General features: G+C 44.2%; 1 protein-coding gene across 1 annotated transcript in view; it reads right to left on the bottom strand.

Annotated features, from left to right (window-relative positions):
- Positions 1-14,708, bottom strand: part of USH2A (usherin) — a 558,238-nt gene that overhangs the window by 289,922 nt on the left and 253,608 nt on the right. Inside the window, exon 31 of the mRNA XM_026657662.2 lies at positions 5,486-5,647. Within this exon, the coding sequence (XP_026513447.1) occupies positions 5,486-5,647 (162 nt within the window). The remainder of the gene's footprint in view (positions 1-5,485; positions 5,648-14,708) is intronic.

Here is a 14,708-nt window from a genome sequence, read left to right as displayed (position 1 = left end):
CTGTAGAATTTTATAGGTGTGGAAAGGACAAAAAAAAGTCCAAAAGTGTTTCTTGAAGAAGTATGGCATTTGTGCGATCACATATATTAAAGATACTGTTTATCATTGATTTCAAGAAAAGAATTCATATAAGTGTTGATTAATTTTGGGTTCTTCAGTTTCTGAATATTTGACATAGTGGGCCCTGATTTTTAGAGATGCCGAACTCCCACCCCATCCCTATTATTAATCATAGAATTTAACAAGTCTCCTCATTCTCTTCTCCAACTCTGATCTGTCTGGTCTTACAAAATCTGTCTTTCAGCATTCAAGTTCAAGAACAACTTGAGCCTAGGGTTGCCAACTTTCTACTCGCACAAAACTGAACCCTCGCCCTGTCCCTGCCCCTCCTCTGAGGTCCCGCCACTGCCTCGCCCCCGCTCACTCCATTCCCCCCCCCCGGTCACTCGTTCTCCCCACCCTCACTCACTCGCTTATTTTCACCAGGCTGGCTCAGGTGGGAGGGGGTGAGGGTGCCGGCTTGGGATGAGGGGTATGGAGTGCAGGAGGGGGCTCCGAGGTGGAGCCAAGGGGTTCAGAGTATGGCAGGGGGCTCTGGGCTGAGGCAGGGGGGTGTGAGGACTCTGGCTGGGGGTGCAGACTCTGGGGTGGGGCTGGGATGAGGGTTTGGGGTGTAGAAGGGTGCTCTGGGCTGGGACCGAGGGGTTCGGAGGGCAGGAGGGGGAAATCAGGGCTAGGGAGGGGGTTGGGGCATGTGGGAGGGAGGGAGAGGGTTCCAGCTGGGGATGAGGGGTTTGGGGTGCAGGAGGGTGCTCTAGGCTGGGACTGATGGGTTTGGAGGGGGGAGGGGGATCAGGGCTGTGGCAGGGGTTTGGGCCCAGGAGGGGGGCAGGGGGGCAGGCTCTGGGTGGCACTTGGGGGTGGGGGCAGCGTGCGGAGCCCCCTGGCAGCTCCTACGTGTTGGAGCCTGAGGGGGACATGCCGCTGCTTCCAGGAGCCACACGGCGCGGAGGCTAGCAGGAAGCCTGCCAGCCCCTCTGTGCAGCGTTGCCAACTGGACAGTCAATGGCACGGTCAGCGGTGCTGACTGGAGCCAACAGCATCCCTTTTCAACTGGGTATTTGGGTCCAAAACCGGACACCTGGTCACTCTACTTGAGCCAGCCAAACTGTTACTTATTCCTACAGGTTATCTTCTTCTCTCTCTTTCTAAGGATTACCCTTGTTTTTATACTCCAGAAAAACTAAATGATCAAAAGCGACATATCCCAGACACCAGAAAAGATTATTATTTGTAATTTAACTGTAGAAAGCCAGCGAATGTGAGCCAGAGCCGCAGCTGTTGTAAACTGGCACAGCTCTATTGAGCTAGCTGAAAATCTGGCCCTGTGACTTGTTTGGTGAAGTATCCCTTTCCTGAAATACTGCAAACACTATGCTTTCTTACTGTGTGGCACAGAAAACAACAGTTTCAATCAGATGAGTATTAATAGGAATATTTTTCTTTTAAGGATTCACAATCAGAGTCATTACTACATGCAAGAGAAATTAAATGAACCAAATTTGTTAGCAGTGTCAAATATGCAGTGCTGGAGAAAATGCAGACGTTTACATCCTCAGTGTGCGCAGTGTCAAAGTTGGAGATTACACTCTACAGTGATGGAAATATAAACATTTTGTGTGTCACACATATATCTACAAGTAATGTCTTTCTTGTCTTCACCAGGTTAGATAATCCAATGTGTTTCACTATAGAAAAGAAGACTATTTTCACTACAGGCTTTTACGAGAAACTTTTCTCACAAAGGTAGCCAGCTCTCAGATGACATGGGAGCGAGACATTTTGCTCAGATTTTGACAATCAACCATCACTAGCAATCTCCTCAGAAAAGTTTGTGCTATATTATTATTTCTTTGCACATTATAAGCTGTGTTGGCAGCAATGCCTAGAGTTAAGGTTGTCTGACACTTTTCATTATAAAACACAGTTTTCACTTGTTTACAACTTTGCCAAACTTTAACCACTTGTGCTGAAACTTTCCATGCTGTCTGCCTTGAGCTGATTTAAAAAAAAAATGTTTTGGCTAAAACAGGTCAGCCATTTATGAGAATGATATTAGAGAAAACCACATTGTTTTGCTAATGTGAAAAAAAATCTTACAAATGTTTCATTAAGAAGCTCTAGAGACTCCATGCTCTGGCAAGGGGCGTTCCCTAGGGGCCAGAGAGGTGCTTTTTGTTGTCCCTAGGAAAATCTACCCAATTTGGCCAAATTATACGCCTCTGAAAAACCAGTATGCACATGATCAGTAAAAGCCAACGGCACTAACCTTCACACTCAAAGCAAAAACAAACAAACAAACAAAACAACAGGCAGGAGAGACAGACACAAAACTGGAGAGTCCCAAAATCTGGCTTTTAATCCTTTGATTTTATCACTGTACAGATATAACCCTTGGAGAAGAAACATTACTTCATGCCACTTTGTAATGACTCCTCCAGCCTACAAAGGAGCAGATTGTGGGTTCTGTAAGGAAACAAAGGCTCTTCTGCTTTAGCAACAAAAATGACATTTCTTTGATTAAAATTAGAGCCAAGCATAAATCTGGGCTAGAAATCTGAATAGTCCTGAGTCAGAATGACTTGGATTTCTGGTGACCTAAATCCCAACCTTCTGACTCAGATCACATTTCTTCCCCTGGGCTCCTTCCACATTTCCAGCACACCTCAAGCAGAGTGAGAAATCAGCAGCAAGATAAAGGCGGCAAAGGAGCAAACAGTCATACATGTCCTGTCCCATATGGTAAGAGAGAATAAGAAAGTGACTCATGTTCCACCAGTTCAGATGAGGAGACTATCAATCTCCTTCCATTTAGCAACTAATATCAATTAAAAAGCAAGAGATTTACAAGTATGGTGCACTCTTGGTGAGAAGCAGGGACCCCACTGGAAGGAAACTGGGTCTTACTGAATAACACTAAATGGGGCAATAGTAGGGGCTTTCACATGGAAGAGAAGACCTATTTAGACTACAGGCAGTGAACTAAGCTGGCCTGCCCTCTGAAAATTGTCTTTGACTCTATCAGAGTTGCAATCAGCTAGGCCCATTTTGGTGAAACTGAGTCCTGCTGTCTCTGGGGAGATGGGGAGTTTCCTAGTAGACCTATCAATATATTTTCTGCAGTAATCAAATTCAGGGACTGAAACTGTAAACCTTTGCCCATTTCAAAAAACAAAGGGAAACCAAACTTACATTAAGGTACTGAAATGTTCATATAAATGTTTGTGCCAGGAGCAGAAACAGAAATGCTACATTACTGTGAGAAAGGTGGTTCTTGCGTTATTTCCAGATATGACCACAAAAACAAGTACTAAAAATGTCATTAAAAGTCTGTTCTTTAGGCCAGTTTTACAGAATCAGGTCTGGCTGGAAAAGTCTCAGATAAGCGTCCAACATTTTGGATGATGAGCCAAATATTGAGGCTTTTGAGAGTAGCCTACCCTTAATTGCTGGTAGGAAAATTATAAAAATTATCTTGACTGCAGTTTCAATAGATAACTCTTCATTACAGCTTAGATAGTAGTTATCAGTCATGATGTAATCTGATGTGCGCTTTTCAAAAATCACTAGTATGGTGAACATATTCCAAAAATGTTTTTCACACTTTCCAATTCATGACCATTTTGCAAATACATGCTACGGGGCAGAGCACAACCCTAGTAACAACATCAGCATAAATCTTTCAATAATGTTTTTAATAAGAAGACTGGAAGCACATATATTTCTGCTTCCAAATTTTTAAAAATAATGTTATGGGACAGTAATAAGAGATTAATGGAGATCTTGAAAAAAAGATAAATGGTACTACAAGAATACCAGAAAACTGGGTGGAGGGAGGGGGGTGAAACTAATTGAACCTATATTTTTGATAAATATTTATTTTTTGCAGAAGAAAAATGCATACTACTTTAAGTTGTCATTATGCTAACCTATATCGTATTTTTCATATTATTAGTAATATATAATGTGGTAGTTTATATTCAAAAATAAAACCAGAATGTATATACCTCATGTATTTATCCAGAAATACAACAAGGTTACTATGGTTACAAAAAATCCATTACCTTTGAATACAGAATGAAAAAGTTTGACTTAAAGTGTGCGCTATTTATTATAGCAAACATCAACAGCCTTCAGGAGGTTCTCTAACTGGATTCATTTTTCAGTGTCAGAACTGACCCACCGCACTAGTAGCTTATGGCCTGTGCAAATAAAAAAAAATTGAACTATGCATTTTTTAAAATGTTTTGTACTAACTCAAAATGCAGAAATGTTTTTGAGGTCTTATAGTATGCTAAAGTGTTATAGTAAAAAGAAAGTAAGACCCTGACCCTCCTCTATCCTGGGTAGATTCTGATTTTAATATCTTTTTTGGTTTTACACCTATCTACAAACATGCATAAAACTGTGACTGGGCTAGACTATTCCTTTTGCTGCACAAGGCTACACATAGTTCATTATTTTTATTGTCTGATAATCCTGAATGACTAATTTGTGGTATGCTGATGAAACAAAAGGTTAAAGTGAAAGTAAGATGTCAGATGACTGTACATCAATACAAACAGCCAATGAGGGTCATGGGGCTGCTATGTAATCATCTAAGGATAAAGATATGTAAAATAGATATTGTGATAGACTGTACAAGTTATATTGGAGGTAGTGAAATGTTTATTATATGCTCAAATTCAATGGGGGCTGTGCAGGAAGGCAACACAGATAAGGCCATCCAGGCACACATTTGAAAGACAATGGGGAAAATGGGAGATCTTACCTCCTATCTCCAACAAGTTTCAAGCCTCGTTTTGCCAAAGCTGAAAGTTACCAGATCAAAGGACTATAAAAAGTTAAAAGGAGACTTGATTTCTGTAAAGGGGGGGGGGGTTATAAAAGGACTGAGCAAGATTTAAAGACTCCCCAAGTCAGGGAGGGAATTACTGGTTTGTGAGTTAAGGGAATAGATGATCACCCAGACAGAGCGAGGCTCCGTGGAGGAGTCTATAAGGAAGCTAGAACTACCAGGATCACCATGTGGAAAATGGTTAGATATCTTGTAAACGAGACATGTATTTGGTCTTTTTTACTATTACAAGATCTGTTTCTCTCTTAAATTCTTTTGTTCTCATCAATACTTTGCTATAAGAAGGGTGTCTTGTCACTGGTGTCATTGCTCCCGAAAGGAACAGAACTGCAGGCTCCAAAGACACATCAGGCCTGCTGAGGCAATCACAGTTAGGATTTGGGGATGGCAATCTACGATGCATGCCTAAAGCAGAAGAACCATGTGCTTTCACCCCAACACAGGTGACAGCTACAGGCCTGAGAACTGAGAGGAGGGTGCATTTGACAAGACCAGGAAGGGTTAGGTGTGCAGTTAGCCCAATGACTGTGACATACCCATCTTAGGAGTCACCACTATATAACTCACCTTTGACAATGTATTTAGTTCCATTTCCAGTGTAGATTGATACAGCATCCATGTATAAAGCATACTGTGTTATAATACCATTTGGTCTCTTTGGAGGACTCCAACTCAGTAGTAAAAAAGTGGGAAAGGATATAGCTGTAGGTGGTTGTACGTCTTCAGGGGCTGTAAAAATATAAATAAATAAATATTGTGTATATATAACTATATATTGTAATGTTTTCGGGTACACAGATACACATCCACTCACCCAAATATCTATATCTATAGATATCAAAAAACCCAAAACTTCACAATTATAAATCAAGTATACAGACCTGAAACCATTATAACATTGTGATATTCCAGGTTATTTAGCTTTTAGTGATTGATTGCTATTAGAAATATGCTCACTTAACATTATATATTCACTAGGGGGTCTTGTGGCTACAAGATGCCAACTACATTTTTGAAACTGTGCTACCAACAAGAGGGTGTGTCTCACCACTTGTCATGAGGAAAACCTGGCATGTTTACCAGCACTGATGGTTTAGGTCTACTGGGTGATTTCTTCTCTGGTTCCTTTTCCTTTTTCCTTTTGTGAAAATCCCTTGTCTGTGCACATCACCACTTCTGACAATATTGGAAAATTCCCTATGCATTGTTTAGAGCAATGGATCTTTCATATAACTGGTCAGCAAACCAATTTATGACAAGGAAGAAGGAAGGGGCCTATCATTTACAGGTGGTAGAACTGGTTGCCAGTTCAAGCACTAGGAAATTTTAAATGATAACCACCAGCCTTAACAAAGACGTTAGAAATTAGTTACTAAGACAAAAAATTTTATGCTTGAATGTCTAAAGTTAGACACCTAAATCTACATTTATCTTATTTTCAGAGATGCTCAGTGCCTGTGGCTCCATAAATTTCAAATGGAGGCTATAACACTTTTCACTTTTGAAAATCAGGCCACTATTTAGATGCCTACATAGGGTTTTATGTGCCTAACTTTAAGCACTCAAGTATGAATATTTTGACCTAAGATATTTGTGACATTTTTTATTAAAACTAACCACCTGACCAAGAGCTTTAATCCCTCTCTCCTTGACTTCATGTCTTGAACCACAAATTGATCTTTTTTTTTTTTTCTTCAAAATCACGGATGTAGATATTATTAAGGCTATGTTTTAGTCACAGGTATTTTTAGTAAAAATGTCATGGACAGGTCCCAGGCAGTAAACAAAAATTCACAGCCCGTGACCTGTCCATGACTTATACTATATACCCCTGACTAAAACTTGGGGGGTGCAGCTCAAGGGGATGGAGGGTGGCCAGAGGGTGCTGCAGGTGCGACCTGCGGGGAACCCTGGATACTTGGAGGGGGGGAGGGTACAGCCCAGTGGGGGTGGGATGCGTGGCCCGGGGGGATCCCACGGGTCTCGGGGGAGGTCGCGGCCTGGGGGGACGCCACAGGTGGTGGTGGTGGTGGGGTGTTGGCGGGGCTTAGGCAGGTTCCCTGCCCAGCTCCTGGGAAGCAGTGACCTCCAGCTCCTAGCTTCATGTGCTGCCTCTGCTCCATCCCAAGCTCCGGTTCTGCAGCTCCCATTGGCTGGGAACCACAGCCAATGGGAGCTGGGAACCACGGCCAATGGGAGTTGTGGGGGCGGTGCCTGTGGGCAGAGGCAGCACGTGGAGTTAGGAGCTGAGGGAGGAGAGTTCCTGTCACCCTTCTGGGGATCCCTCCCAGTAAGCACCACCCCACACCCTAGTCTCCAGTCCTGAGCCCCCCACACCCAAACTCCTGCTGTTGGGGGGTGGAGAGGGGCCCGAGACTTCCCCAGCAGCAGCCGGTGCAACTATCCCCGGGGCTGCCCGAGCGGCGCAGGCGGCTCCCAGGCCAGCTGCATGGGCCGCTGCAGAAGTCATGGAGGTCACTCCGTGACAAACATGGAGCCTTAATTATTATATTATTATGCACACATAACTTTAATTCTGACATTTCCTAACTTCTAATAGCTTGACTTTGCAACAGTAATAGCGCTCTTTCAATGTAGTTTGGGTGTATGTTGTAAACTAGAGGTTGGCAGTGGCTAATAGTTTAGGGTATGCCTACACAGCTCATGGCAGAAAGTCTCCTCACCCAGGTTGACAGATTTGGGTTTCCAGGGCTTGTGCTAGCACTCTAAAAATAGCTGTGTAGACAGGTCTTTCAAGTTGTGCCTTGTGCTGGAGCTCATGCTTTGAAGCCCACCCCACTCCCTAGGCTTCAGAGTCTGAGGGCTGGTCTACACTATGGGGGAGGGGGGTTCGACCTAAGTTACGCAACTTCAGCAACTTGAACAACGTAGCTGAAGTTGACGTACTTAGATCTACTTACCGCGGTGTTATCACTGCGGTGTGTCGATGGGAGACACTCTCCCGTCGATTCCCCTTGCGCTTTTCGTTGAGGTGGAGTTCCGGAGTCGACGCTAGCGTGATCAGCAGTCAATTTATCACGTCTATACTACACACGATAAATTGACCGCCGCTGGATCAATCGCTGCCCATCGATCCGGCCGGTAGTGTAGACAAGCCCAGAGTTCCAGCCCAAGCTACAACTTCCAAGTGCTATTCACACAGCTATTTGTAGCATGCTAGCCCAAGTCTCTCAACCTGGGCTGGGAGGCTCACTGCCATAGCTTGAATAGACATACTCTCAAAGGCCCAGTTCTGCCTCCCTTATAGTGAGTTAAACCTTAACTCCACAGCAATACCTTTGAATATCATAAGGGCGGCAGAACTGGGGCTTACTCACTCTGGCAGGAATATCTGGTAATTGACAAGCACTATTTTGGCCAAAAAAAAAAAAATTCTTATGTAAACCTTCCCAACGTGAAAGTGTATCTTCAGAAATGAGCATTTTTTTCTGACTCACATAGAATTCCTGTATTAGCTAGTACGTTTACTAAGCTGAGCAAATAAGAAAAATAATTTTAAGAAAAATTGTAATATGCAATAAAGCAAATATATTATAATATTGGATTTCCTTACATATGGCATTGGCTCCATTAACATTTTTTTTTCCAGAGGAAGCCCACAAATAATGTAATTTTCATTGATAATGAAATGAGTAATAAGTTATCAATTCACTAAAATATCAGTTAGTGTATTTAACAATGTCCTACAAAACTATAATTGGACTTAAGGATTTAGAACTGGATTGGTACTCTGAGTAGATATCAAAGGATTGACATAAAAACGATGCTCAAATAATTGCAGATGGCAAAACCCCTCAGGATAAGCCTAGCAAACCTGCTTATTTTGGTAAAATTTTCTTTCATTGTAAACATTTAGCCTACAGGCAATTCGAAGTTCCATCATATATATCAAATTTGGTGACTCTCCATGGGACATCACCAGCTGAGTCATGTGTCCTATTACTAAGAGCAATGGAAGAGAAAGAATATTTTTTCTCATGGGGAAGCCATCTCACTCTCCCCCCATTTGTAGTCTAGCTGACTGTGACACAGTGATGGAGAAATATTAAAAAGTTTAGGGTGAGATTTTCAAAAGCTCTCAGCATTTGCCTAACACTAATCCCCCTGAAGTTCACAGTAAAACCCATCACAGACCTCTATGGGAGCAGTTGGAACAGCACTAAGAGCCTTTAAAAATACCACCAGCCTAATTTAGGTTTGGTTCAGTTTAATGTTTACCCAAAGCTTTGACAAACTTTTTGATTCAGCAAAATTAGGCTAGAAATCCAGAAGAATGACCTTTCTCAGGATAGTCCTGGATTGGTTGAAAATCAGAAAGGAAAAAGGGTATTTGAAAATTTCAAAAACAAAATTAAGGGAAAATTATACCGTTACACAGAACAACTCCACTGAAGTCAATGGAAGCATCTGATGACAGATTTTTGCCTTTAAAACATAAGAATGGCCATACTGGGTCAGAATAATGGTGCATCTAGCCCAATATCCTGTCTTCTGATAGCGGCCAATGCCAGGTACTTCAGAGGGAATTAACAGAATAGGGCAATTATTGAGTGATCCATCCCCTGTTGTCCCCTCCCAACTTCTGGCAGTTAGAGGCTTAGGACACCCAGAGCATGGGGTTTCATCCCTGACCATCTTAGCTTATAGGCATTGATGAACCTATTCTCCATGAACTTATCTAATTCTTTTTGAAGCTTCACAATATCCCATGGCAATGAATTCCAAAAGTTGACTGTGTGTTATGTGAAGAAGAGGAAGTTACTCACCCTGCGCAATAACAATGGTTCTTCGAGATGTGTGTCCCTATGGGTGCTTCGCTGTAGGTATGCTTGCGTCCCTGCGCTGCTGATCGGAGAACTTCGGTAGCAGTGTCCAATAAGCCCTCACATGCACCGTCTCTCCTCATGCCCCGGCCACAAGGCTAACCAGTGCACACAGGCTAACCCCCCTCCCTCAGTTCCTTCTCTACCGCAGAGTCATTGACAAGAACTGAAGTAGAGGGGAGGAAGGTGGGTTGTGGAGCACCCATAGGGACACACATCTCAAAGAACAATTGTTACTACACAAGGTAACTTCCTCTTCTCCTTCAAGTAGTATCCCTACGGGGTGCTTCACTGTAGGACTCCCGAACAATATCCCCACGGGAGGCTGGGGCTTTGGAGTCGAGTCAGTTACAGATGACAGTACTGTGGAGCCAAAGATGGCATCAGAGGTGGAGTCCCCAGTCGCTTAATGTTCTGCGAAGGTATGGACAGATTTCTGTTGTAGGGACATTCTTGAGGAAGGCGACAGATGAAGAGATCAACCTCGTGGAGTGTGTGAGAATACCATCTGGAAGTGTCATGTTGTGAACCCGATAACATTGTCTAATGCAGTTTGAGACCCACATGGAAAGTCTCTGGGCTGATATTACTGAGCCCTTGGATCTTTCTGCAGTAGAAAGGAAAAGCCTAGGAGACTTCCTAAAAGCCTTCACCCTATCCAGGTAAAAGGCCAGGGAGCTCCTAACGCCTTGTGTGTGCGGTATAGCCTCCCTGTTATCACGGTGTGGCTTCGGGTAAAGAGTTGGAAGGTGGATCATTTGGTTCATGTGAAAAGGGGTGGTCACCTTAGGTGTGAATTTCAGGTGTAGCCTGAGTGTGACCTTGTCCCGAAAGAATACCGTGTAGGGAAGATGTGCCATCAGAGCTGCTATTTCCCCAATTCTCCTAGCCAAGGTGATTGCCACCAGGAAGACCGTTTTAATTGACAGGTATGTAAGTGAACAGCCATGGGTTTCAAGGGAGGTCTAGTCAGGCTTTTCAACACTAGATTTAGATCCCATGTAGGGGTGGGATGTCAGGGTTGTGTAAAAAGGTTTAGTATACCCCCGAGGAATCATTTTGTGGTTCGGTGTGATAGCTCTGAGTAGCCTTCTACTTGTCGGTGGAAGGCTGTTACAGCCACTAAGAGAACTTTGAGTGAACTGAGAGATAGTCCCCATTTTTAAGAGTCAGTGCACAGTCTAGGATCTTTGGAAGAATAGTGGATGTTGGAGAAATTTGTTGAGAATTACACCAAGCCTGAAATCTGGATAATTTTTTGCGGGTAAATACAGTATGTTGTGGATTTTCTACTGTGTAATACTACCTCTTGTACCTCCTCTGAGCAGGAACTTTCTATGCATTTAAACATGAAGTCGCCAAGCCCTGACGTGGAGAATCCCAAGGTTGGGATGTAGAGTACATCCTTTGTTCTATGAGTGGAGATATGGAGTGGACTGGAGAGAGATTGGTGGGCACGTTGAGAGCTGTGACAGGTAAGGGTGATAATTCAGTCTCAGCCAAGTGGGAGCAATCAGTATGACATGTGCACCTTCTTATTTTATTTTTAATAGGACTTTTGACAGTAGGGGAAATGGAGGAAAGGCATAGAGAAGGTTCCTGTCCCAGGGAAGAAGGAGAGCATTGCCTAGCATTGCCCCATCCCTGCTCTGGAGCAGTAACATGGACGTTTCTTGTTCAATAAAGTGGTGAACAGGTCTGTGATCAGTGTTCCCCACCACCTGAATAGGTTGTGAAGATGTGGGTGCATCTCCCTTTCATGGTCATGTGGGAACCTGCGACTGAGACTGTCCGCTATCGAATTTTGTGTGCCTGGAAGATAGACTGCTGATAGTGTAATGTGGGAGATGCACCAGTTCCATAACGTTAGTGCTTCTGCACAGACGGAGGGTGATCTGGCTCCTCCCTGTCAATTTATGCAGTATATGCATGTTATGTTGTCTGTTAGGACTCTCGTGTGTGTTCCCTTGATCAGCGGGAGGAAGTGGTGCAGGCACTGCTGATCACCCTGAGCTCAAGGAGGTTGATGTGGAGGCATATCTCCATGGACAACCATTTGCCTTGTGTTGTAAGGTTGTTTAGATGCGTGCCCCATCCTATGAGGGATGTGTCGGTGGTGAGAAGTACTGACGGGGAAGTTTGCAAAAAGGGGATCCCTTTGCAAATATTTCCTGTTTTTTTCCACCAGGCCAGGGTTTTTTTTTACCTTGGTGGACAGTGACAGAGGTCTATCTAGTCCATCTCTGTTTAGTCTGTAGACTGAGCTGAACCACATCTGGAAACACTGCATGTGAAGCCTGGAATGAGGTATCACCGCTGTGCCAGCTGCCATATCCCCCAAAAGTTGGAGGCAGTGTCTGACTGATATTTGGGGGCTGTTTCGTATTGTCTCTATAAGCACATCCCAGGAGAGGAACCTATGCTGAGGCAGGAGTGCTTTGGCCCGTAACAAGACGAGGTCAGTCATTATGAATTCTAGGCATTGTTCCGGGGTGAAGGTTGATTTCTAGGTGTTGATCTGTAGGCCCAGTTCCGTGAATAAGTCTATAGCAGTTTTGGTAACCCGACAAGCCTCGTTGAAGGAGCAGGCTCTCAGGAGGCAATCATACAGGTAGGAGTAGATCATGATCCCCTGGGAGCATAGGTGAGCACCCACTACTGAGAGAACCTTGGAGAATACCCTCGAAGCTGATGACAACCCGAAGAGGAGTACTCTTTATTGATAGTGGTGTTGTCCTAGGGTAAACCTGAGGAACTGTCCGAGAGACAGTATGATTGAAATATGGAAATAAGCATCTTGAAGGTCGAGGGCCAAAAAACAGTCTCCCTCTTCCAGTGCTGGAATAATCATTGCTAGAGTGACCATCTAGAATTTTTGAGCTTTGACAAACTTGTTGAGTGCTCTGAGGTCTAGCATAGGTCTCCAACCTCCCTTCCTCTGGGGTTTTAGGAAATAACGAGAGTTAAAACCTTTGCCTCATAGATGGTGAGGTACTGGTTCTATGGCTCCTAACTGGAGGAGGCGATCTCTCTCTTTTCGTAGTAAACTCTCATGAGAAGGGTCCCTGAAAGACGGGAAGGGTAAAGGTGGGGGGAGGCAAAGTGGATGGAATACCCATTTTGAATGATTTCCAAGACCCCATCCGTCCAATGGTATGCATTCCCAGGTCCTGCGGAACATGGCAAGGTAGTTGCTGAATGGGTAGAATGGGTCAGCAGTTGAGGGGAGTGGTCTGTCGATACCTCGACTAACATGTCAAAATTGATATTTTAAGGTAGACGGTTGCAACCTGGAAGGTTGTGGCCCTGATGGTTTGCGTCTGGAGAACCTAGATTTATTTCTCTGAGGTTCATAAAAGCATTGAGTCTGGTATCGGGAGGTACAGGATTTATGTTGGGGCCGTGGACTAAATTTTGTTTTTTGTCCAGGTGTATAGATTCCTAATAAGTGGAGAATTGCCCTGAAATCTTTAAGGGTATGGAGAGACGCATCAGTATTCTCTGTAAACAACTTAGTGTCTTCAAAGGGAAGGTCTTCAACAGTTGTCTGCACCCCTTTAGGGAAACCTGAAAGGTGTAACCATGGCATACTTCTCATGACCACCGTCATGGAGATGGACTGGGCCGCTGTACTGGCTGCATCGAGGGCTGACTGGAGAGTTGTTTTGGCTACTAGCTGCCCTTCCTGGATGATAGCTCAGAATTAGTTGCACTGTGACTTTGGGAGATGATCAATAAAACTGTTGAATTCTGAATAATTGACATAGTCATACTTCGCTGTTAAGGCTTGATAGTTTGTAATTCGAAACTGCAATGTGGCTGAAGAGTAGGCTTTCTGCCCAAAGAGGTCCAAGCATTTCCAATCCCTATCATAGGGAGTGGATCTCATTTGGTTTTGACGGGCCTGGGAGTTTGCCACATCCATAACAATGGAGTTGGGGGAAGGGTGGGAGAAGAGAAATTCCATCTCCCCAGCCAGGATGTAATATTTTTATTGGCCCATTTACAAGTAGGCCTCACTGATGCTGGGGTTTGTCATATAGTTTTGCAGGTCCATAAGAACCTCATTGATGGGGAAAGCTATTCTGGAGGTCGAGAAAGAGTGTGGGATGTCAAGGAGTTTGTAATGAACGTCCTTGACTTCCTCCAACGGTATCTGCAGTGTGCCTGCAACTCTTTTTGCCAAGTCCTGGGAGAGCTGGAAATCATCAGCTAAGGATGGTGGCAGGGCATGAATGCCTCATTTGGAGAGGAGGAAGAGATGTTGGTCTTCAGAGTAACTTCTTCCTCAACTCCACCCTCATATTCTTCCATGATCTCTTCTGAAGGTTTTGAGGTTCTGGATGCCATAGCCGAAGAAGAATGTCTCAAGGGCTTATGAGTGAGGCTGGGAGCCTGAGAAGTGTGGGGGTGATATGCACCCAGATATCCCAGTATGGCCACCGGGGCAGTGGAATAGAGCCCAGTGGTGGTGCCCATGGTTGGTCATATGCCAGTGGTGGGGGGGAAGATTGGGGGTATACCCAAGGAGCCTCTTGATAATAGACATATGAGGGTGCGTGGCATCCCTCCAAAACTGATAGATGGGGGAACTACTCTCCACTCATAGAATATCAGGGTTGGAAGGGACCTCAGGAGGTCATCTAGTCCAACCCCCTGCTCAAAGGAGGACAGATTTTTGTCCCAAATCCCTAAACGGCCCCGCTCAAGGACTGAACTCACAACCCTGAGTTTAGCAGGCCAATGCTCAAACCACTGAGCTATCCCTCCCCCCTCCCTGGTGGGCAAAACTTGGCAGAGAAGGCACTTCTTGAAGCCTGGTGAGCCGGGTATACCTTGCTGGGGAAAGGGGTCCCCAACAAAAAAAGGGGAAAAATAAAGTTTTGTTTGTTTGCTTTTTGTTTTGGAAGAGAGATACAGAGGAAAAGGCTTCAACTAAGACTGAA

The sequence above is a fragment of the Terrapene carolina genome, unplaced genomic scaffold (genome assembly GCF_002925995.2).
Source record: "Terrapene carolina triunguis isolate 2854851 unplaced genomic scaffold, T_m_triunguis-2.0 Scaffold262, whole genome shotgun sequence".
Classification (NCBI taxonomy): Eukaryota; Metazoa; Chordata; order Testudines; family Emydidae; genus Terrapene; species Terrapene triunguis.
The sequence above is the reverse complement of the archived record's forward strand: the minus strand, read 5'-3'. Positions and strand labels throughout refer to the sequence as shown.